We start from the raw sequence: 23,398 nt of genomic DNA, 5'->3' as shown, positions 1-23,398 counted from the left end.
AAACAGACTTTTAAGGAAAGACAGAATGAAAAGAGAGAAAAAGGATAAATCAGAAAAATAAGTTGGAGGAAAAAAATAACTGTGAATGGGATGATCTCATCAGAAAACAGAAGCAGATTATGGAGTGATTTAGAAACCATAATCCAACAATATGTTGTTTGTAAGAAACACATTTAAAATAGAAAGACACTTACAGAGTTAAACTAAGAAGCTGGAGGAGAATCTACCATGCTTCAGCTTAAGTAGAAAAAATGTAGGGGGTAGGAATCATGATCTCAGACAAAGTAAAAACAAAAGTAGTCATAATTAAAAGTCATAATCAGGAAACTACATTTTATTAAAAACTAAAATTGACAATGAAGTGTACCAAATGGCATTGAGTACAAATTCTCAAAGGAAAAACTAAATGTATAAGAGGAAGTAATAAAATTATACTAATAGAGGAATCTCCAACTTTCCCCTCTCAAAATTAGATAAACCTAACCATAAAATAAGTTTAAAAATAAAGTAAGGAGACTTGGAAAAGTTAGATATAATAGATCTTTGGAGAAATGACTAAGATTAGAAAAGAATATTTCTTTTTTTCAGCTGTACGTAACAATATCACAAAAACCAATTATGTATTAAGGCATAAAAATATCAAAACAAATGCAGAAAATGGCAATATTAAATACATCTTTTCAGACTATAATAAAATAAAAATTACATTTAATAAGGGACCGTGAAAGCACAAATTAAAAATCACCTGGAAAATAAATGATTTACTTCTAAAGAATGAGTGTATTAAAGAATAAATCATAAAAAGGATCAATAATTTTATTAAAGATAAGGACAAAAATGAGACAATATACCAAAATGTGTGGAATGAAAAGTGTGATACGTTCCAGTGTTCTAAGAAACTGTGGTATTCCATGCTATATTAAAAAGCAATTCTATGGAAAAATAGTGCTAACACATGTTTCTTCTGAATTATTAAATATGAAAGTTTATATGTATTATATGTAGCAATAGATTTTGAGGAAGGGATGAACACAATATCTGCCATGGAATGAGCACTGCATTTGAAATAAAAACAATTGGGATTTAAATCTCAGCTGTCCTACTAGATGATAATGGCAAGTCCCTTCAATTTTCAGGGTTTTTAATGTGCCTCCTTGGTAAAATAAGTTGAGCTAGATGATCTTTAAAGTCATTCTAGATTTGACATATTAACCTTAGAAGAATGACAAAATTTTCACGTAAATATAAGAACAAATTTGTTTTAAGTTTCTTTCCAGCTCAAAATCTATGATCTAGTGATTTGAAATTATATAAATCAACATCTGGAAAACAAAAATCAATTAAAATAGACATGATGTTCACTTTTTTTTTCTATGAAATTTCCTCTAATATTATGTTATCAGGGTGGTATTTCATACTTAGCCATTATATGAATTTCACTTGTAACATTGTTCTATGGCCAAATTGTGTTGGGGAAATACCTCAAATGTTCTTCTAAATGTAGCTTTTTTTGACCTTTTAGGAGGATGTGAATAGAGCAGTGAAAGCAGCAAGAGAGGCTTTTCAGATTGGCTCTCCATGGCGGACAATGGATGCTTCAGAGAGAGGACGCCTCCTGAACAAACTGGCTGATTTAATTGAAAGAGATCGCCTGCTTTTGGCAGTAAGTATGCATCAGATGAAATAAGGGTTTGGTTGAAGCTTCAATTGTTCTCTTGATTGTGAACTGGTTTTGTTTGCAAGGATGATTTCATGTCGTAAAAAAAAATCTTTCTGGATTATAAGGAATGCTTTTTGAGAATGTATTTCTCCTATTTCCTGTACAAGAGTCACACCTACGATTAGAGAGCATATAAGCTCAGACAAACTCAGCCAGAGCCAGAGAAGACAAGAGAACTGGAGGCAGGAGCTTAAGCTCTGGGAGCCAAGGAGAGAGATTCATTTCCTTCTTCATCAGCACTGAGGTGGCAAGCCTGTTCTCCTTAGTTTCTCCACTGAAACCAAGACTCCAGAAGGTCTTTAAGAAAGCTAACCAGTCCCTAGGAAAGGAGAAAAGACTTTGAAAGAGATAATAAAGGATTTGGACTTTAACTCCTGGCTGTTCTTGTGGCGATTACTAAACTGAAACAAAGGCTGCTCCCAGAGACCTCAGGAAAATCGAACCAAATATGATATTATTGTTATTCCCATTTCATAGTTAGAAAACTGAAGCAGATAGAGATTATATCACTTGCCCAGGGTCACAGAGGTAATTAATGTCTAAAGCCACATTTGAACTCAGGTTTACATTGAGCAATTGAAATACTGATTTCTTATGAAATACTTATGAAAGTAGCTTGTAAAGTATTAAGTACTTATAAATATTAACAGTATTAACTTTCTGAATGAGTTGCCACAAGGAACTATATCCCACATTTCACATAAAATAGTCATAAAAATTTTAAAAATTATGATATTCAGAAAGCAAATTATTCACTCTCTAATTCACTCTCTAAGTACTGTGCTTAGAAGGGAAAGAGATAAAACAATATTATAATTAAGACATCCCTTCCTACAAAATACAAGGTTACAATCTACTAGGAGGTACTAGGTACAAGGGAGGGAAAGAAATGTTTCATACACACATCCATGTATATATATATATATATATATTTTATATATATATATATTTTTCCTTATTGATATAGGTATTGATATTGATTTCCTTATTGAAAATGCCATTTTCTATTTAAAATTTCTAAGTGGTTCCTATTTTCCTATTACTCACCAATTTTCCTTTACCTGGTATTCAGGGCCCTCACAATGTGGTTCCATCTCTGCCCCAACCACAGCCCTGTCTGGTACTGCTCTAATTTATATATTATTTTAATATATAAAGAGTAAAAGATCATCTAATGAGTACTATAGCAGTGTCATGTCTCTCAGAACAGGAGATAAGTCCCCTAAAATATTTTTTCCTAGAGTGACAACAAAGGTATGGAATTTCCTCAGGGGAAGCAGTTTTTGAACTGCTAACTCCCACTATTTTACAGAAGGAAACTTATTTTAGAAATGGGAGCTAGGATGTTGCCAAACGGCTGTTAATCTTATGGGACATGACCAGGATCACTTTCCTAGTAGATATTATAGAAAAAGAGTTCTTTTTAACTCCAAGTCTAACACTATTATTCTACTTCATTACTGTAGATTGTTGCCTAAAATAGTTCTAGTGTAATACTTTTTTTTTTTTTTTTTAAACATCTAGATAAATGTATGAAACTCAGTTTGGGACTTGTTTTTTGTTTTTTTTTTTTTTTTTTCCCCATAGACAATAGAATCGATGAATGCTGGCAAAATCTTTCCTACTGCCTATATGATGGATTTAGGTTCTTCTGTGAATGTTTTACGTTACTATGCAAGCTGGGCTGATAAGCTTCATGGTCGTACAATCCCAATTGGTATGTAAATGTGCAAAGCACTGTTTAAAAAAAAATAGTATATGAACACTTGGTGCTAGAATTGTGTTTGAAATAAACCCCCAGTCGTTCCCCTTTTTTCTTAGTCTCTCTTCCTTTGCTTCAGTCTCTGATAAAGATAATTGACATTTAAAGTCCTGGGCCCAACCTATCTTTCCAATTGCATTGGGCATCCCCTTCCTAAACTATATGTTGTAGCTAAGCTGGTCTTCTCTGTTGTTCACGTGCGACACTCCAAACCCCTCTTCATTCCTTTATAATGGCTCTTTTATTCCTATAATGCATTCCCTTCTACCTCTGCCTCACAGAGTACCTTTATTTTTTTAAAATTCAGTTTAAACTTCTATATGGGAGCCTTTCCTAATCTCCCCAATTTCTTGTGCCCTCTCCTCCAAATTACTTTTGTGTTTAACTATTTTGTATATGTTTATCATTCTGTACTATATGACATTTTTATATTACACATTTTTATTTATTAGCTTTACATATATACTGTATATCTTTTTATATGTACTTCTTGTCTCCCCCAACAAAATGTAAGTTTATCAAAAGTAAGAATTACTTTTTTCTTTCTATGTGTATTCCAAAGTCTTAGCACAACGCCTGGCACAAAATGATGCTTATTAATTATTTATGGAGTGATTGGTTGATTAATGACAGATTTAAACTGCTAGGGTTTGTTAAACTTTACTACATACTTTTGAAAATGTAATTAATAGGTTTGGCAATATTTTAATAAATATAAAAATGCTACAAGAATGTTAATTATTGAAAATAGTAAGTTTTAACATATCCACATAAAACCATGCATGGGTCATGCTGTTCTAACTGATATTTAATATTATGCCTAAGTTTTGGGGGTCATTTTTGTTTTAAATCTGCAATGATACATTATGTTTAGATTATCAAGCAGTTAGCTGGCATTCTTTCCTTACTCTGATAACACCTAGACACAACCATAGACTTATTTTGTACTTTAACTTGCTAAAAGTTAAACTCAGAAAAAGATAAAATTAATCCAAGACCTTGAGTCGGTTTGTGGAGAAAATGTTGTTTATTTTAATGGGCCATGGAGGAAATGCCATAAAATGATAAATTAGAAATCTGGAAAATAAGAACAGTCAGCAGAATTAATCTCAGGTAGAAACCAGCAGAGAAGAAACTGAAATGACATACGAGCTAAAACTAAAGGCAAGCCAGAGCTTGAGCAAAAAAGGTTGAGATCAGCTGCTTGTTAGTCTAAAATCTGCTTCTAAAGAGTAAATTTTAGGAAAGTTGTTATCAAAACATGCTCTACTTCCAGCATATAGGACTAACTTCTTTCTCCAGTTTAATGAGCCTGATAGTTGAAGATTTGATGGAAATTATCTTTAAGTTTCCCAAAGGATTTAAAATAACCCTAGCAAAACTGAAACTACCTAAAACCTAATAAAGAAACCCAACCAAGGTAAACCACAGATATGAGATAGGGATTGGGAAGATCAGAGGCAGTGAAACACAGAATGAAAATGACAAGAGGAAAAAATAGTGCTATGCAGACAGAGATCTTATTTGAGAGATCAATTTTTCTATTTTGATAGTGGGAAAAGGAATGAAATATACAAATGGATTGAAATGAATGAGCATTAAAATGCAACAAATGTTAAGTTTCTACTATATACAAGGTATACTGGTAGGTTTGTGGGAAATACAAACAGGAAATTTTTTAAAATAGTCAGAAGGGCAAAATTGAATATTAAGTAAGTAGAATGAAATCAAATTTAGATTTAAACCAGATATCTTTGAAGAAGAGGGGAAGAGAAAAAAATGGGGGAATGTTAGTGACTTAATATATTTATTATTTAAATCATATAGAACAGGCTTGTCATGGAGATTGTACCAATAGCCAGGGGAATTTAGCACAAAAATTTTAGGAATGTTGAACTCCAAAATGGCATTTTTTTATGATCCCTGTTGCCTCACCCTCTCCATATATATGCCATTCCCTATAGTTTTTCCATTTTTTTTCCTTGAGATCTTTGCAAATATGTTTCAGAATGTTTGAGAGAGTGGATTATCCTACTTCAATGAATCCTATCCAACACCTATCTATATTCAAATATGTTCAAACAACATGACTCAGGTTCATGTTTCAAGTGACATCAAATAGCACAGAGAATTATAAAATCTCCCTTTTCTACATAGAAAATAATTGACTTGTTTCTCCCAGCTATTTCAGAATACTATTTGCCTGATATACTATGTTTTGTGTTCTTTTTGTCTGTTTTAGACGGAAATTTTTTCTCATATACAAGACATGAACCTGTTGGTGTTTGTGGTCAAATCATTCCTGTAAGTTGCCTCCACATATAAGATTTATTATTATTAATGGGCAAACTACTTTCCCCCTACTGCACAAAAGAGTGTTTAGAATATGCTAAATATGTAAGCTATAAAAGGCATATGCAATAAGCCATTTTGTACCTTATTTTCCTTGTGGCTAAACTCTTTTAGGTCACTACAGTGTTTTTTAAAATTGCATATCTTTGAATCCTATTTATCATCTTTTAAGAATTTGAACTCTTAGCACTACAAAGATGGGATTATTATTTTTAATTTGTAACCTTCATTATATTTCTATCTAGTATGCTTTAGTTTGCATAAGATTTCTCAATTTACTATGAGATAGGAATAGGGACTGGATCTATGCTTTAATTGGCAAAGGGAATTCTTTGGTATAGAAACTCTGTCAGTGGATGTCAGCGCCTTTACTACAATGTATAGTCATACAGAGCTGTCTTGGGTACCTAGAGTTGTCCAATGTCATACACCCTGTATGTTTGAAACAGACTTGAGCTAAAATCATCTTAACTTCAATGATAATACTCTTTCCACTGGGTCTCTCTAGGATATAGAGTTAAAGAATAAGTAATTTGCTTCAGAGAAATGGCAAAGGGCATCATTTTATTTTAATCATATCAGACCCCATTTCCCACCATCTTTTTCAGTTGCTTATTGGTAAACTCTAATCAACATCATGTAACATTTAACATCCAACAACATCATCTCTGAGCTATGAAAATTCTGAGAAGAATCTTTAGATATAGTGTAGATTTCAGGATGGATCGTCAGAGTACTCATGACAATAAGATGAGAGATCCATTGTAGTATATATATGTATAAAATACAAAACTTACCCTTTCAGATCTACCACATGCATGGCAGTTGGTTTTTCTAAAAGTTCTTTAAAAATATGAGTTTTCCATTGAATTTATATTCATTTACAACCTCTAAGGTAGTCAAATTGATACTATTAAAATTATTAAAATTTAATGTTTGGAAAATGTTCAATGTGTGAGATACATAGTGATGACTAAAATTAAATTTATTGTTTGAATTCTTCAGAAATTGATTCATCATTAATCAGGAAAAACTTATGTTCATCTATTGCTTTATAGTGGAATTTCCCTTTGGTTATGTTTATGTGGAAAATTGGACCTGCCCTTTGCTGTGGAAATACTGTGATTGTCAAACCCGCAGAGCAGACTCCACTCACTGCTCTTCATGTAGCATCATTAATTAAAGAGGTAAGTTTGCTCAGTCATAGTGTGCTCTCTATCAGTCTACTGGAGTACTGTTCTCACTAACAATAATTTTTCTATCATCCAGAGCTCTTGATTGGTACCACATAAAACAAATGTGTCATCTATTTTCAAATTAACCAATGGGATCTGCCCAAATATGAGGAAATATTAAAGTCATTAACATTGATTTCAAATAATCAAAATAAATGTCACATCATGATGAAGTATTAGAAAAAGAACCAGGGCAAGGGAAAAGAGGAGAGAGGAGAGAGGAGAGAGGAGAGAGGAGAGAGGAGAGAGGAGAGAGGAGAGAGGAGAGAGGAGAGAGGAGAGAGGAGAGAGGAGCAAAGAAAGGTAGAGTAGGGAGGAAGAAGGAGGGAAAGGAAGAGAGGGAGGGAAATAAGGAAGGAAGGAAGGAAGGAGGGAAGAATTTCTGCCAGGATGAATGAATGAATGAAATCACAGTTGGGAAAATAATTATTTTATCTCTTTCCCCTCTTTATTTTAAGAAGCATTATTTCCCAGAAAAGCATATCATCCCTTGGTCAATCTAAAATTTCTTTGTGAAAATATTTCACCCATCAAGAATAGAAAAGAGAATGAAAATAAAGCAAAAGGATACGGATTGCCAATTTATAGCAATCTTTTATATTAGATTATAAGACTCTTGTTTCTCTTAACAAAATCATTTTTTTCCTTTTCTGAGTTTGATGGTTCATAGTAAAAGTATATTCAATTGCTGAGGTACCTAATAGGCTTGGTACATTACCATAAGTTCTATTCTCTCACCCATTTGATAGATACGTCACAGATGGATATTTCACTTAGTTTAACAGGAATATAATATGCTGAGGAACATGAGCCAATGGTTAAAAATATGAACTCTCCAAACTAGACTTATGCATAATAATACTGATCCCATATACCAAATGTGGAACACTTTATGGTTTTCAAAGCACTTTTACATGTATCTCCTCTGACAACATAAATACCCATAATCATCTAAATATGCCATGGGATCTGAATGCTACTACAGTTAAGGATGGAAGCTACTTCTAAATTAATGCAAGCTTCAAATATAATGAATAAAATATATAGTGGGGACGAGAGGAAAAGAGTGATAAAAATATTTTGAGGTGATTTTTTTCTTCTTCTTGTGAATACTAAAGATAGGAAGCAAAGTGTCATAAAGAACAGTGTTAGATATGGAGCCAAGAAGGCCTGAGTTCCAGTCCTGCCTCAAATACTTATTAGTTATGTGATTCTGAGCAATTAATCTCTCTCAGCCTCTCTTTCCTTCTCTATAAAATAGGAAATAGCTTGCAGAGTGGTTACAAGAATCTAATGAGATAATATGTAAAGTGCTTTGCAAAACTTAGTGTTTTTATAAATGATGATGATAATGAAGTGGGTTTAGACCCTTCTCTAAGATTAATTTGTCACTGTCATTCCTTTAGGCTGGATTTCCACCAGGAGTAGTGAATATTGTACCTGGTTATGGACCTACAGCTGGAGCAGCCATTTCTTCTCACATGGATATAGATAAAGTGGCTTTCACAGGGTCCACAGAGGTAAGTCAAGTTAGAGATTAAGGCATTCCCAGTGACTAATTTTTGTAGCCCTTTTGGGGTCAAGTTACATTTAAGTTACATTTTATGGTTTGAGATAGAGACTTGGGGAAGGGAGGGAAGGAGAGAGAAGGGAGAGGAGGGAAGGAGACAGAGGGAAGGAGGGAGGAAGGAAAAGAGAAAGAGAGAGGGCTGTCTTCAATTTAATTCAACAGGCATTCATTAAGTATCTAGTATTTGCAAGACACCGTAGGTCTGAGAGAATGTAAGCCCCCTGAGGGAAAGTGTTCTCTCTCTCGTTTCGGCATAGTATCTAGCCCAAAAATTAACAGTCAGTATTTAATAAAAATGTTTCTTCATTGACTGATGAAAGGAGGCACCATTATTTCCCCTCCTAATTCCTACCAGATTATTCTTCCTTGTTGTTTGTCCTTCATTCTCAAAGAAAACCATGACATCGGGAGGTGATGCTGTGACATGCAAGTGAATTGGATTTCAGTGAGGGAGGACTGTGCAAGGTCCCTGTCTCCCTTTCCCCTCCAGAGCCATCTGTGTCCAGTGGGAAGATATAGATCAAAACAACTGGAGATGGCCCTGGATGCAGTGGGAGACCTAGGCCTTTTTAACCTAAGGGATTCAATAGGTTATGTATATGTCATAGATCAAAACGAGCTTGAGTTCTATTTTACCAAATGATCGAGTGGGAAAGACCAAGATAGGGTCCATATGTTTTTGTGAATTAATTATACATATAAATATATCATAGTTGTAAAATGGGTATTAAAGCATAGAGCTATGAACATACAAATCAAGTCGGCAGTTTTAAATTATTAGTCTCTATTTGGGACATTATTTCATAAGATCAATATTGAATGATATATCATTTCTAATAAGATCTTAACTACCTGTGGTGCTTTATAAATTACAAATTACTTTTCTTGCAGCAGCCCTGTAAAGAATAGCTCAGACCTTGGAGTCAGAAAATTTGGAGTCATATCTAAGTTACGTCATGAAGCAGCTGTACATATTCAGCAAATCACAACCTCTGTGTCTCAGTTTCCTTCTCCATATAATAAAAGGATTAGACTAAATAAAGACTAAAGACCCTGCATATTTTAATAGTCTGAGTTGGGTAGCAAAAATATATGCAATACCCATCTATATTGAATACAGTAATATGTTCATTTTAATGGTTTTTTTTAAAACATAATAGCAATTCAGATCTCCTTCATTCATATACTCTTTCATTCTATGTCATTTTGTAAGAGCTTTTTTATTTCAAAACTTTATGGTATTTATTCATCAGACTCACTAGATACTAAAATTATAATCCCTGATATTTGCATAATACATGTAAAGTTCATGCCATGTTCTACATAAATTATCTCAATTCCCCATTACAAAATTCCTGTCAGGAAGTTACTACAGAGTTTTACAGAGAAGGGAAAATGATCCTTTGAAGAGTTGAGTATATTGTTACCTCAGATAATAGCAATCTTGGCAAGTAACAGTTAACACAGCAGCACTTGGGGACATCTAATATTTTGCCCACTTACATATTTGAAAATCTATATCAGAGACCAATAGAATGGTTTTCTGAATCACATTAAACAAAGTTGTAATATCTGTTTCATTCTCACTTTCAACAACTATTGCCTAGTCAATTTAATATCATTGAGGATCAGAAATGTACCATTAATTCTAGTTTAAATTATATATACTAAAATATTATGTAATAGGAGAGAGTGCTGACTGCTTAGTAATCACTGTTCACTAAAAAAATGAGCCCCATTGAGGACTTTTGAAATAAATAAGGAAATATGTAATTTAGGGAAATGATGATTTTTTTTTGTCTTAAGTAAGAAAAGTATGTAGAAAATAGGGAAATTGGCATTTGTGAGCTTTCTGTTTTCTTACACCAAAATTAAGTTTGGAAAACAACTTGCTGAATATTAACCATTGCAATAGAAACTGTTTATGATTTTTAAACAGAAAAATAAAATACAGAAATAGTTGACTGCAATGCAAGCAAAAGATATCTCCAAATGTTTCCTTCAATTTTGCCCCTCTACTGTGTGTTAGTGAAAAGGAGATGGGAATAGTAAACCCAGAGAATAAAGGAATAATAAGGAGTTATTTTGCTCAACTTTATGCCAATAAATTTGATAACCTAAGTGAAATGGATGACTACCTCCAAAAATATAGACTTCCCAGAGAATAAAGGAGATGATAGTATCATAAAATTTTCATACAGAGAACGATTTCAGAAATCCTTTAGTCCAGTTTCCCATCTGAGTAAATTAAAAAAAAAAAAAGTTTAAATGAGAAAACATTATGAAATGCCCAGGATTTAGAAACCCAAGGACTATGGATGGGAACCAACTTTTTCTTTGTTTTCTTTCAGGTTGGCCTCCTAATTAAAGAGGCTGCTGGGAAAAGCAACTTGAAGAGGGTTTCATTGGAGCTCGGGGGAAAGAGCCCTTGCATTGTATTTGCTGATGCTGACAGTAAATTTATTTTCACATTTCTTTTACTTTTATTATGTCTCAGAGCAATCTTTGATCAATATTCTACAATAAGCTAAATTATTTCTAGCTAGATCATTCGGATGTTGTTTTGGTTTGGGTTTTTTTGTTTGTTTTTGTTTTTTTCAAATCAATGAACATTTCTCCTCCTTAATCCTTTCCTGTGTGCAAAGCATTTTGATGGTTTGGTACTAAATCATCAAAACTTTCTCTCCCTTCAAAGGACTTACATTCTATCTCAATCACTATAAGAATAAAACAAGCAAAAACTTTACTTATGGAAGATAATCAACTGAACCAAACTAAAAAGTACCGAGTTATGCTTCAATTGTCTTATGGTCCTTATAAAACTAGAAGGAAGATTAAGCTCATGTATAAACTACACATAGCCCTGTCATCTACTTCCTGATATTTTGCCTATATAGCATATTGCATTCTCTGTACTATCCTGAGATGCTTGCTTTTTAAAAGTATTTTCCCCAAAATTAATTCTGAAGAACTTTAAGAAAGTGAGACAATTCCATCAAGTTAAAGAAAACTGACTACTTAGGCTGTTAAAATGATGATGAGGAGGAGAAGTAGGAGGACAACACAAAAATAATAATGTCAACCATGTCATGTTTAAAACATTTAACTGTCATAACAACCCTGGGAGAGAGAGGTGTTACTGTTATCTCTGTAATACACTTGAGGAAACAGTTTAAGTGGCATGCCCAGGATCATACAGCTAGTAAGTGTTAAAGCTTAGATTTGAACTAAGATTGTTTTGATTTTAGGCTTAGTACCCTTTCCATTGTGCCATTTAGTGTTCTTTCGCTTATCAAAGGATAATATGGAAAGTCTCCTAAACAAAACACTAAATTATAGAAATCATCATCTTTTGAGCCTTGAAATAAGTCAATCTTGGAAGTATGCAAAGGTTAAAAAAAAAATACATCACTCCAAATCGAAGCTTTCAGAAAATTATATATTAAAAGAACTGTATTGTCCTCTAGTATAGAATTAACAATTAATTTATGGTTGAGATAGTTGTGGTTGCAATTATCTCAACAATTCATAAAGGCGTATTTTTTTAAGAATGTGGATCCACTTTTTAAAATAATATTTTATTTTTCCCCAATTACATGGAAAAACAAATTTAACATTCTTGTTTGTTAAAAATTTTGAGTTCCGCATTCTCTGACATCTTTTCCTTCCCCTTCCTTGAGGCAGTTTTCAAAGATATGGTTTGTACATATGCAGTCATGAAAACACATTTCCATATTAGTCACAAGTCATTTTGTGAAAGAAAACTCAGAGAGAGGGAGGGAGAGAGAGGACGGGAAGGAAAAGAAATGAAACAAAATAAAATGAAACAATATTATACTTTGGTCTGTATTCAGACTTCATCTCTTCTTTCTCTGAAGGCAGGTAGTATGCTTCCTCGTGAGGCCTTTGGGATTTTTTGGATCATTATATTGCTGAAAACAGCTAAATCTTCCACAGTTCTATATCCTACAATATTGCTATTACTATGTATAATGTTCTCCTTGTTCTCATTTCACTCAGCATCAGTTCATATAATTCTTTTCAGATTTTCCTAAAAGCATCCTGCTTGTCCTTTGCTATATAGCACAATTATTTTTAATTACAATCGTTTGCCACAGCTTGTTCAGTCATTCCCCCATTAATGGATATACTCTCAATTTCCAGTTCTTAACCACCACAAAAAAAAAAAAAATGCTGCTATAAATGCCCTTGCACAAATAGGTCCTTCCTTCCCCTTGTTTTATCTCTTTGTGATAGATAACAGACCCAACAGTGGTATTGCTAGCTCAGAGGATATACATAATTAAGTAGCCCTTTGGGCATATTGTGGACCCACTTTTTTGAAGCATTGTACAAGTTTCTTTCGGGGGAGCAAGATCAAAAGATTAAGTGAAATGGAAAACTATGGATTCTATTCTAGTTGTCTCTTTTACTGTTGCCAGAGAGCAATTACTTGAGTCTTTTAAAAGTGACATTTTGATGCTATTGAGTCTTGGGGACTTGTACAGTCATTTCAGGTTTTTTTTCACTTAGTTTCAATGCACTCCCCAAAACAAATATTCAGTGTCAATGAAGTCCAAAGAGAAATGTAGGCTATCTACTATTTATTTTAAGGATGAAAAGATACTTCCTTTTCTCTTGGCAAAAAAAAAAAAAAAAATCATCTTTTGGAAATGTATTCTTTTTGACTAACCTTGGTGATGTTTCCTTTACAGTGGATAATGCTGTGGAAATTGCACACCAGGGTGTGTTCTTCCACCAAGGCCAGTGCTGCACTGCAGCATCAAGGCTTTTTGTGGAAGAGTCTATTTACGATGAATTTGTGAAGAGGAGTGTAGAACGTGCCAAGAAATACACACTGGGGGATCCTCTGAAACCGGGAGTACAGCAAGGCCCTCAGGTTGGTAATAAAGGAATACACAAAGAATAAAATAGAAAACAAATCAATCGAGGGAAAGAAGTTTGTCTCTATGGCCTTTCTCTGGATTTAGAATGAAATAAGTATGATGCTAATATTTCTTGTTTACCTGGACAAGATTGAAACAGATTGGAAAGAGGTGCACAGGCAGGATTTCCCAAGTTGGGGCAGGAAACAAAACTTCCTTTTCACATGTATTAGGCAAGCTTTCGAGTGCTATATAAATAGTATTTTTGTTCTTGTTACTATTATTATTATTTCTCCTCCTGTAATCTCAGGGTATGGGCTGGTAGCATGCATTTACATATCTTCTCCTCTATACAATTTCACCTGAAGATCTCAGCAGCTCCTTTAAGTTTATTTATTTTCTCTGTGATGTTGATTATCAGTTCTACTTTTCTAGCCCAAATTTCCCTCCTAACTACCAGCTGCATTTTAGACTTCTCAAACTGGATGTCTCTTAGACATCTAAAACTCACCATCTCCAAAACTGAATTCATTATCTTCTACTGCCCACCAATTCTCCTCTTCTGAATTTCTTTATTATTTTCTAGGACCTCCTGATCCTGCCAGTCACCCAGACTCAAAACCTAGGTATCATCCCCAACTCCTCCTTTCTCTCTCATCCACCATATTCAATATGTTTCATCTTCCTAATATCTCTCCGATGTACTCCTTTTTCTTTTCTGACACTGCCATTACCCTGGTACAGACCTTCATCTCATTCCTGGACTACTACTTTTCTTCTTTCTCAGGTTTTTCCTGATTTTTGTCCATCCTCTACTCATCTCTCAGATTAATCTTTCTAAAATTCATATTTCATCATATCATACCTCTACTTAATAAACTGCAATGATGCCCTATTACTTCCAGGTTCACATATAAAATCCTATACTTTTAGACCTTAATCCCTAAAAAATAATGAAATTTTAAAATTGTGTTACTCATTTGACCAAGAAGTAAGCTGAGACAAAAAAATTAAATACCCCAGTACTTCATACAATTTAAACCTTTTATTCTCCATAAGGGAAAAAACTAATGAAGATACTTAATTTACTTGAAATATTTGACCTGTTTTTTTCATTTCCCAATTGATTGGGTCAACTTTTAATTCTCTTTTTATATGATATATAGACAAAGTTATAATCTGACTACAAGAAGTTATCAGAGATGATTCACTGTGTACTTGTCAAACAATAAATTTAAGTCATTAAGAGCTGGGTAAAGTGTCCTCTAAGCATGTAGATAATGTCTATTTGTGGTTTTCTAAGTAAACTAGAGGTTTGCAATGGTTAGTTTCTATTTGAGTTTGGTGGAATTGGAAAACTCCCTGGTAAAGAAACTCCTTACAAATGAAGGTCAGCACCTTCATATATATATATATATATATATATATATATATATATATATATATATATCACTGTTTCATATATATATATATATATATCTATCACTGTTTCTTATATATATATATATATCACTGTTTATATATATATATATATATAACTGTTTTATATATATATATATATATATATATATATATATAAAACAGTTGCCTAGAGCACTAATATTTTAAGTGATTTACTTAATCAGCCTTCTTGATTTTAAAGTAAGTTAATTATTATGCCATACTGCCTCTTAGGGACATATAAGTGCTTCTTGATGGATTGATTGATTGATTGGATAAAACTGTTCTCTTGAAAACTAACTCTAGAACTTAAAAGCACTTTTCTTAGAACAACCTTATGAGCAAGTTATCCCGTTTTTAGGATGAAAAAACTAAAACCAATTAAGGTTAAGTGAATACCTTATAGTTAACCAAATTAGTAGTAGAGCTAGAATTTGATCTGAGTCTTCTGACTTCAAATCCAGTCTTGTTTCTCCTACATAATACTTTTTTTTTAATTTTGTCACCCTTTTCCCCTAAACATGTACATAAATAATTGGGAACTCTTAAAACCTCTGGTTTAATATTTAACATGTATAAGACTGCTTGCCATCTGGGGGAGGGGGTGGAGGGAGGGAGGGGAAAAGTCGGAACAGAAGTGAATGCAAGGGATAATGTTGTAAAAAATTACCCAGGCATGGGTTCTGTAATAAAAAGTTATAATTATGGGGAAAAAAAGTTACTTTAAAAAAAAAAGAACCTCTGGTTTACTTTGGTAATTTGATTTTTTTTCTTTGCATAAAAATAAATGTTGAAACATTGAACAAAAAAACCTGAACATTTATCAAATTCTTTTTATTTAGATTAACCTCAATGGCCTAAAATGATGTCAAGATAAGTTACCCAGAGAAAATGCTTAGAGACAATAATTATCTTTGTATTGTGTTGGCTATCACCTAGTAATTGGCCTGGGAAAACTAGTCTTCCCAGTCTAAACTACCAGGTTAAATTTTTCTTGATGAATTTTGCCTTAAATTTTATTGATTTCAGGGGAGAATGTGAATTTATTGGGAACAAATATCCTTCTAAATTGTAGGTCCAATTCTACATGACTAAATTTTTTTTAACCAAATAAAAGTAAACCAAGATTAATTAGCGTTTTTCCTTAGTTTTTAAAAACATATTAAAGTGGATTTTGATTGAATTATAATTGGACAAAATTATATTATTTTGTTTCTCCAAGCCTCCTAGTACAAGATGGTTTAGAATTTATTACATTTATATGAATGCATTCTAAAGTGATTGAAGAACAGTCATATGAAGATGGTTTAAGAGGGAGCATCTTTTTGTCTTTATTTTATCCACATGTCAAAAATTCATTTAAATTAACTAGGCATAAGATATTTCAACACAAATATTTTAGTAACAAAATAACTTACATTGATGTAATACTTTAAGATTTGGCAACGTAGAGTTTAAAAAAAAACACTAATGTTCAGGTCAAGGAAACTGTTTAGATATGGCATTTGCAATATTTAAGTATTTTCTGTTTGCTTGGGTTTTTGTTAAGTCACAAATTCAAGGAAACATTCTTTGTTTTTCTTTCTGTTCTGTTATCCCTCCCTTTCCTGCCCCATATTTTCATGTAGATTGATAAAGAGCAGCACCAAAAAATACTTGACCTCATTGAGAGTGGGAAGAAGGAAGGAGCCAAATTGGAATGTGGAGGAGGACCATGGGGAGAGAAAGGTTACTTTGTCCAGCCCACAGTTTTCTCCAATGTTACTGATGAGATGCGCATCGCCAAAGAAGAGGTAAGAACTTAGTTCCATTGGAGATTGTCATAAAATAGGATCCTAGTAGGGAGACAGCTGCAAAATGTCATGGAGACCTAAGTCCTAGGAAAACAAGATTTCATCTCCCAAAGTCTTGGCACCCAGTGTCGGAGTTCATATTTTCAGCGGGGTAAAAATGATGGGAAAGTCATGGTGAAGTGGCCCTTTAGGGCCAAGGAATTGAGGGTTGAGCAAGGAAACCTGCAACAGGGAAAAGTCTTCAAAATCACTATGGTTCTTTCTTTCCTGAGACCAATTCTCACACCCCTTGCCATAGCCAGATTTTGCAATTACCAAGAATCAAGACACTCGTATAACAAACTCTCCTTAGCTTTAATGGAATTGAGTGAGAATGCCCATTCTCATAGCTAACTATTTTTCTGGGACATCATGCATCCAGTGTGCAATGGCATAGAGAGGAGGTTCAGAGCAAGTAGGCAATAAGTGGCACAAGTTGTTTTTTCGCCAGTGTTAGCTCAGGGAAGAAGGAGGAATCAAGCTCATTCTATCCATTCCTTTTCATAACAAATGGAGGAAGTGAATGGAAAAATACACTCGAGGTTTGGCAGGTCAAGTTACAGACAAGTGCCAACCCAAATTAAAGGCATTTCAAGCTGGACTATTCTTTGAGGTTCACAAATATTTGAATAGATTCCCTGTCTCAGTCCACTTCTTTCTCAATGATATGTTCCAGTTGCTTAGCTCTAGCAGGAAAGTGTGGAAATAGCCAAGATACTGCTTCAGAATTATAATAGCATGCCTAACAGACAAGTGTCAAGAAAAAACAAAAAAACAAAATTGATTTCAGTTACTTAAATATCTGTCTCTTCATTGCTAGAACAAATCATTTTTTTTTTACTTCTTAAGAGGTGACCTAGAATGTTTTCTACAAATATTTGGAAGTCCTAAACAAAAATGTGTGTGTTTGAATGCTTTAAAAGGGTAAAATAAAGAGTAATGTCTGAATTATTAACATTTATTAATCACATTTGCTCCTATAACTTAATGTGTGACATCTCCATTTTTTAAAAACCTCTATTTAAGTACACGCTTTTTCAACCCCATCCCTGAACTCTAAAACCACAAGTAGGGGAGGGAGGAGAGATCCTATGATCTTACCGTAGGACTTATGGGAGGTAGAACCAGAAACTACCTTAAAAATCATCTAGTCAAATTCCTTAATTTTAGGATGAAGAAAATAGAGGCCCAAAGAGAAATGATGTGATTTATTCAGGGTCATTTTGCTCATAAGCAAAATGATTTCTTCTGTTTGGATATGCATTCACTCATAGACCATAGGAGATGAAAGAGAGGAATTGAGTTCTAAACATTTAGTCACTCCTTTATTTCACCCAAATCTTTTTCTCCATCATAGTGTCAAAACATATCAGGTGACTCCTGGCTACACATATTAGATCATAAAACATGCTCAGTCTGACAAAATGTTTATCATTAAATTGGTTCATACCCTGATGAATACCTTCTTTCAGGTCAATATTAACTTCTGTTACTTGTTTTTGCTAAAAAGTGTTCCCATCTCCCCTCTCCCTCCTCTTTCCCCTTCTTCCCTCCTCTCTTCTCTCTCTCTCTCTCTCTCTCTCTCTCTCTCTCTTTCTCTCTCTCTCTCTCTCTCTCTCTCTTCTTCCCCCCTCCTTTTTTTTTTCCAATGGAACAGATTTTTGGACCAGTCCAACAAATTATGAAATTTAAAACTATTGATGAAGTGATCAAAAGAGCCAATAATACCCATTATGGCTTAGCAGCTGGCATTTTCACCAAAGATCTTGATAAAGCCTTAACAGTTTCCTCTGCCCTTCAAGCTGGAACAGTCTGGTAAGTCAAACATTATCAATGGGGACTTGTAGGAGATTCTATCACATCTCAAATCACATTGAGAGAAAAACTTGGATATTTGGGGAAAAAAATCTATTTGCCCTTTCAAACCAGGTAGGCTACTGAGATACAGATTTTCTTTGCTTGTTTTTGGAACTATAGCTGCCTCATCTGTAAAATTAAGTGTTATTCTGGATGAAATCCGGGTCCCTAAAAATATTTTAAAAATCCATGGTCCTGTTCTTGGCTATCTCGTGGATCATTATTCTATCAAAAATTAATGTAAGCTTTATTGATATTTAAAAAGAGATCTTTAAGGAAAAACTCATCAGTGTATTATTAATTTTGGATACCTTTAAAAGACTGAAAGGCTAGGCAAGGAAATTATTATTTAGCAAGCACTTACTTTTGTGCTATTATATTGTACTAAATTCTGGAATTAAAACTATAAATTATGTTCTAGAAACTTTATGAATGACTCCTGAGATGGAAAGAGAACACTAGTCCACAGACGAGCTCTTGACAATTTGTTTTTAAGTATCATGCCCACTCTATCCAACAGAAATTGAGAACTTTGCTGGGATATTGACCTAGGTAGTTCAATGGATAGAGTATACAGATTGAAGTCGGAAAGACTTGAATTCAAATGTGACCTCATGTATTTGCAAGCTGTATGACACCAAGCAAATGACTGAAACTCTTTTTACCTCAGCTTAATATTTATGAAATGGGCATAAAAGCAGCTACTCTCCCAGGATTGTTGTGAGTAAATTGATCAAATGTTATCATAATTGTAAAATGCTTAGCACAGTAACTGGCACATGGCAAGTATTATATAAATGCTAGTTATTATCATCAACATCATTACTATTATTATTATTATTATTATTATTACTGTTTTGTTTTTCATGTATTTGCTTTAACATATTGGTATCTCTGATGTTATTGTTAAAATGCATCAATAGGTGCTCTAGAGTTAACATGGTTAATATAGAAAATTTCTCTCTTGGTAATCTTCCAGACCTTGAGAAAATTTTAATATAACCATATTTGGCAGTCCATTTTGGTGAGAACCTAGACCCTTCAGTAAGATAATAAGTTAAAGCGAGATAGTCCAGAGAATAAGTAGGTGTCCACATACTCATCTGAAAGGTATGAGATTTTAAGTCTGGGTGACTGTGCCTTTACTTGCTGTATTAATAACATCCATAAATATTGTTTAAGTTTTCATGGCATAGTTTATGAATAATAAACTCTTTTGTTACTATCCTTTAAAATGCAAAGAAAAATATAAGTTCTTTTTGCTACTTGAGTCACACAGATTGTAAAATGAGTGGTTGGTATATATTCTCCTCTAATAGAGGGAATACCCACATTGATGAAATGGCAATGCCATTGAGTTATTGAAGTATATATAAATTACTTTAAAGTTAATAGCTAAAGGGTTAAATGCTTTCACCTTTTTAGTTCATCTAAACCTAGAAATTTTGTACTAATTACTGTGAATCTCCTAGAGATATAATTTGTCCTCTTAAATAAAGATATGGCCTCTAAATCTTGAAAACCTTGGTAAAAGTCTGCTTCTGACATATACTATCCTTAGTTCTGGACAAGTCATTTAATCAAAGTGTCCTGAGGCAATTTAGAATTATAAATTGCAGAGCAGGTGTAGATCTGCTTTCGTAGAGAATTTTTTTTCCCCACTGATAGTTCTGTATCCCAATGAAATTATGGGTTGGATCCAAAAATCAAGAGAGATATTTAAGATGTACTTAGCACACAGTGCCTGACACAAAGTAAGCCCTTAATAAATATTTATTTGCTTTGCTTTCCTTTCCTCTGTTCCTTCCCTCCACCCCAAAAAAAATCAAATTAAATTAACCTCATACATATTAGGTATCAAATAATTGCCAATTGAATTAAGCTGAAATATTAGTGTAAAAACTCTCTCTTTGCAGGGTGAATTGCTATTCTGTGGTTTCCCCTCAAACTCCTTTTGGTGGATTCAAGATGTCTGGAAATGGGAGAGAATTGTAAGTAAAGCAGTATTTTATCACTTTATGTGGCATATCTATATTATATGTTATTTGAGATTTATCTTCATGATAGTACTTGATATTATTGGAATCTCGGGAATAAATTCAGAATCTCTTATCATATGCCCTTCTTTCTTAGGAACCTGTTAGCCCAAATAGCTTATTGAATCTTAGATTTTGCAGATTAGTATGAAAAAGGGAATGCAAATACTTATATTTACATATATATGTATATATCTATATACACATTGTTTCTAAACAACAGATAGAAATCACAATTGAACTATATGCATTTAAAGAATTATACAACTAATTTTTCTTTAAAAACTCGTAAGAAAAATGTGCTAATTTTGCCTTTTAAAAAAAATACATAGAAGTTATTTTAACTGCTCAAAACTTCTCCCAGCAACATGTTCCCAAGTTATATAGGATTGGAGGAACTGATTATATTTCAGTCCAAATTTTCAAAGCATATGGATGAATCTTTAAAGTCTTAACCATACAAAAGGAAATTTCATTTCTGAAAATTCCCTACATGCTATTATAAATTGCCTCAAAAGAGTTTTTCATGAACCATCAATAGCATAACTTTTACTTCTTTCTGAAACTATATTAGACAACTTTTAAAATAAATCATTTACAATATCATTTTAAAATCTCAGCTTTAAATTTTGGGAGTTAGCCACCAAATGTTGAGGTTTGGGAGTGTTGGATCCCAAAAGTATATTAGAGTAACAGGCCAATGTTTCAAACTACCTCAAGAGAATTTGTAGGCTCAGACTTTCTCCAAATCAAGAGATAAAGATTTTATTATGTTCCTAAGAGTGGGTTAAATCCATATAGGGTTTTCAGTAAAGATAAGGGGTTTTAGCGGTTAACAAGGGAAAAACATCATTAAGGAGAAAGATGATGTAAGGGATGGCAAGTTCCTAATGAACCTTCAACTCCTCCCTGAGGTGGGCTAAATTCTTAAAGAAGTTTAGCAAGGGGGTAATGCCATTGACTGGCAGGCTAACCCTAAAAAACTTTAGAACCCTAAAAAGTTACCCATTGTGACATTTAGCAACTGGACTAACCCTAAAAGGAAGTTAGCAAGTTAGTAAGATATGGAGAATATAGGGGAAATATAATCTCATGGCTTGACATCATAACTTGGCTTTCTGATTGGATTCTGTAACTGTGGGGTTATGATAGTTTTGTTAATATAAAGTATTTGGCCTTGGAAATATTTCCTAAAATTTCAGCCTTGTGTCTGATGAAGACCTGTGTTATTTAACTATAATATGAAAATCAGTGTTAAAAAACTTGCAATTTCTAAAACAAGGTAGCTGGGCATGCAAAAAAGGTATAACTTTTTACATGATTTTATAGTAAAGTCATTAGTATAACAAAGTGTTTCTACATAGTATATTAGCATATAATATACATATATATAATATATTAGTACATAAGTACATTGATTCTATTTTTAATGTTTCTGAAAAGTTAAAATGCTCCTAAGGGCATTAATTCTAAAGTTTTGTGGAGAGTCAATAATTGGTATTTTGTGATTATGGAGAATTCTCAAATGTAAAAATATCTTCTACTGATATAGATCAGCAACTCTTTATTAATTAATATTCTTTGACATTTGAGACACTTAGATATCAAATAGCTTGTCCATGGTCACATAGCTAGCATGAGTCAGAAGAAAACTGCCCTACAGCCACTATCCTATCTTCTCTTATACCTTAATTATACCCTAATGATCAGGTCCAAATTCATACTGAAACATAGATTATATAGCATATGGATAACAGTATCTCAAATGCAGTTTTGAATTGTTTTACCCTGTAGGGGAGAATATGGACTCCATGAATATACCGAAGTCAAGACTGTCACAATCAAGATTTCTGAGAAGAACTCCTAAGGATACTTCAGAGGATGTTACTCCATATCTTCGATGGCTTAGCATTTCTTACTCTAAATCATGAAAGATATTACAGCTGCCATTTTCTCCTGATTATTTACTTTAGCAGGATAAAAAATATATATCTAGAACATGCTATATGCCTTCTCTCTGTCATATAAACATGATCAATATTTTCTACCTGAAATTTCGGGTTGGAAATTGACTCAAGATCTCAAGCATTAGAACAGTCATGAGTTTCTCTTGGTAAATGATTCTTGCAGAATTTAAGCCATAAAAAAAATTGAAAGGAACGTTTGGTGGTTTTTACTTTTCTTTTTGTTAATCATTAATTGAAGTTTGCTACACATGTTAACTCACCAAATAGATGTATTCTGTCCTCTAGCAATCTTCATTACCTTTGGAAACAATGCGTTCAATAAAGTAATAACCATTCACTCTGCCTAACTGTAATATCAATATCAGTTTAATTAAAACAATCTTACATAACACTGTTTACATGAAGATATTTTAAAAACAGATCTTCATCGTAGAGGTTTCAAGTTCATATAATGTAAGACATATTTAGTATTTTATTTTTAACTCTAAGGCACAGATCCCTGAACTTTTCCTCATAAAGAAAGTGTGTTTGCTTTTTGCTTTTTAATCTCACTTAAGTCTTAATTGCCATGTTGAAAGATATGGAGGAGAATGAGCAAGGAATATATAGAGCAATGTTAAGAGAAGTGTTGACAGTGAAAGTTTACAAATTTACATTCTCTGGGAACTCAAAATTTCATAGGGATTTCAGAACATTTATTTCATCCTCTTCATTTTGCAGATGGGGAAACAATGAAGATAG

The 23,398-nt window shown here is 33.2% G+C and overlaps 1 protein-coding gene across 2 annotated transcripts in view; it reads left to right on the top strand.

Annotated features, from left to right (window-relative positions):
• The window catches only part of LOC100918961 (retinal dehydrogenase 1), a 47,873-nt gene extending 24,873 nt beyond the window's left edge, over positions 1 to 23,000 (top strand). For both annotated transcript variants that reach the window (XM_031939493.1, XM_003761633.4), the window contains 11 exons: positions 1,523 to 1,663; positions 3,308 to 3,437; positions 5,725 to 5,786; positions 6,893 to 7,021; positions 8,476 to 8,589; positions 10,991 to 11,093; positions 13,355 to 13,539; positions 16,594 to 16,758; positions 18,455 to 18,612; positions 20,571 to 20,645; positions 22,485 to 23,000. In XM_031939493.1, coding sequence (XP_031795353.1) covers positions 1,523 to 1,663; positions 3,308 to 3,437; positions 5,725 to 5,786; positions 6,893 to 7,021; positions 8,476 to 8,589; positions 10,991 to 11,093; positions 13,355 to 13,539; positions 16,594 to 16,758; positions 18,455 to 18,612; positions 20,571 to 20,645; positions 22,485 to 22,557 — 1,335 coding nt within the window. In that variant the 3' untranslated portion in view covers positions 22,558 to 23,000. The remainder of the gene's footprint in view (positions 1 to 1,522; positions 1,664 to 3,307; positions 3,438 to 5,724; positions 5,787 to 6,892; positions 7,022 to 8,475; positions 8,590 to 10,990; positions 11,094 to 13,354; positions 13,540 to 16,593; positions 16,759 to 18,454; positions 18,613 to 20,570; positions 20,646 to 22,484) is intronic.
• Positions 23,001 to 23,398: the final 398 nt, after the last annotated feature.

This window comes from Sarcophilus harrisii, chromosome 1 (assembly GCF_902635505.1).
Source record: "Sarcophilus harrisii chromosome 1, mSarHar1.11, whole genome shotgun sequence".
NCBI lineage: Eukaryota > Metazoa > Chordata > Mammalia > Dasyuromorphia > Dasyuridae > Sarcophilus > Sarcophilus harrisii.
This window is presented reverse-complemented; position numbering and strand designations above follow the sequence as displayed.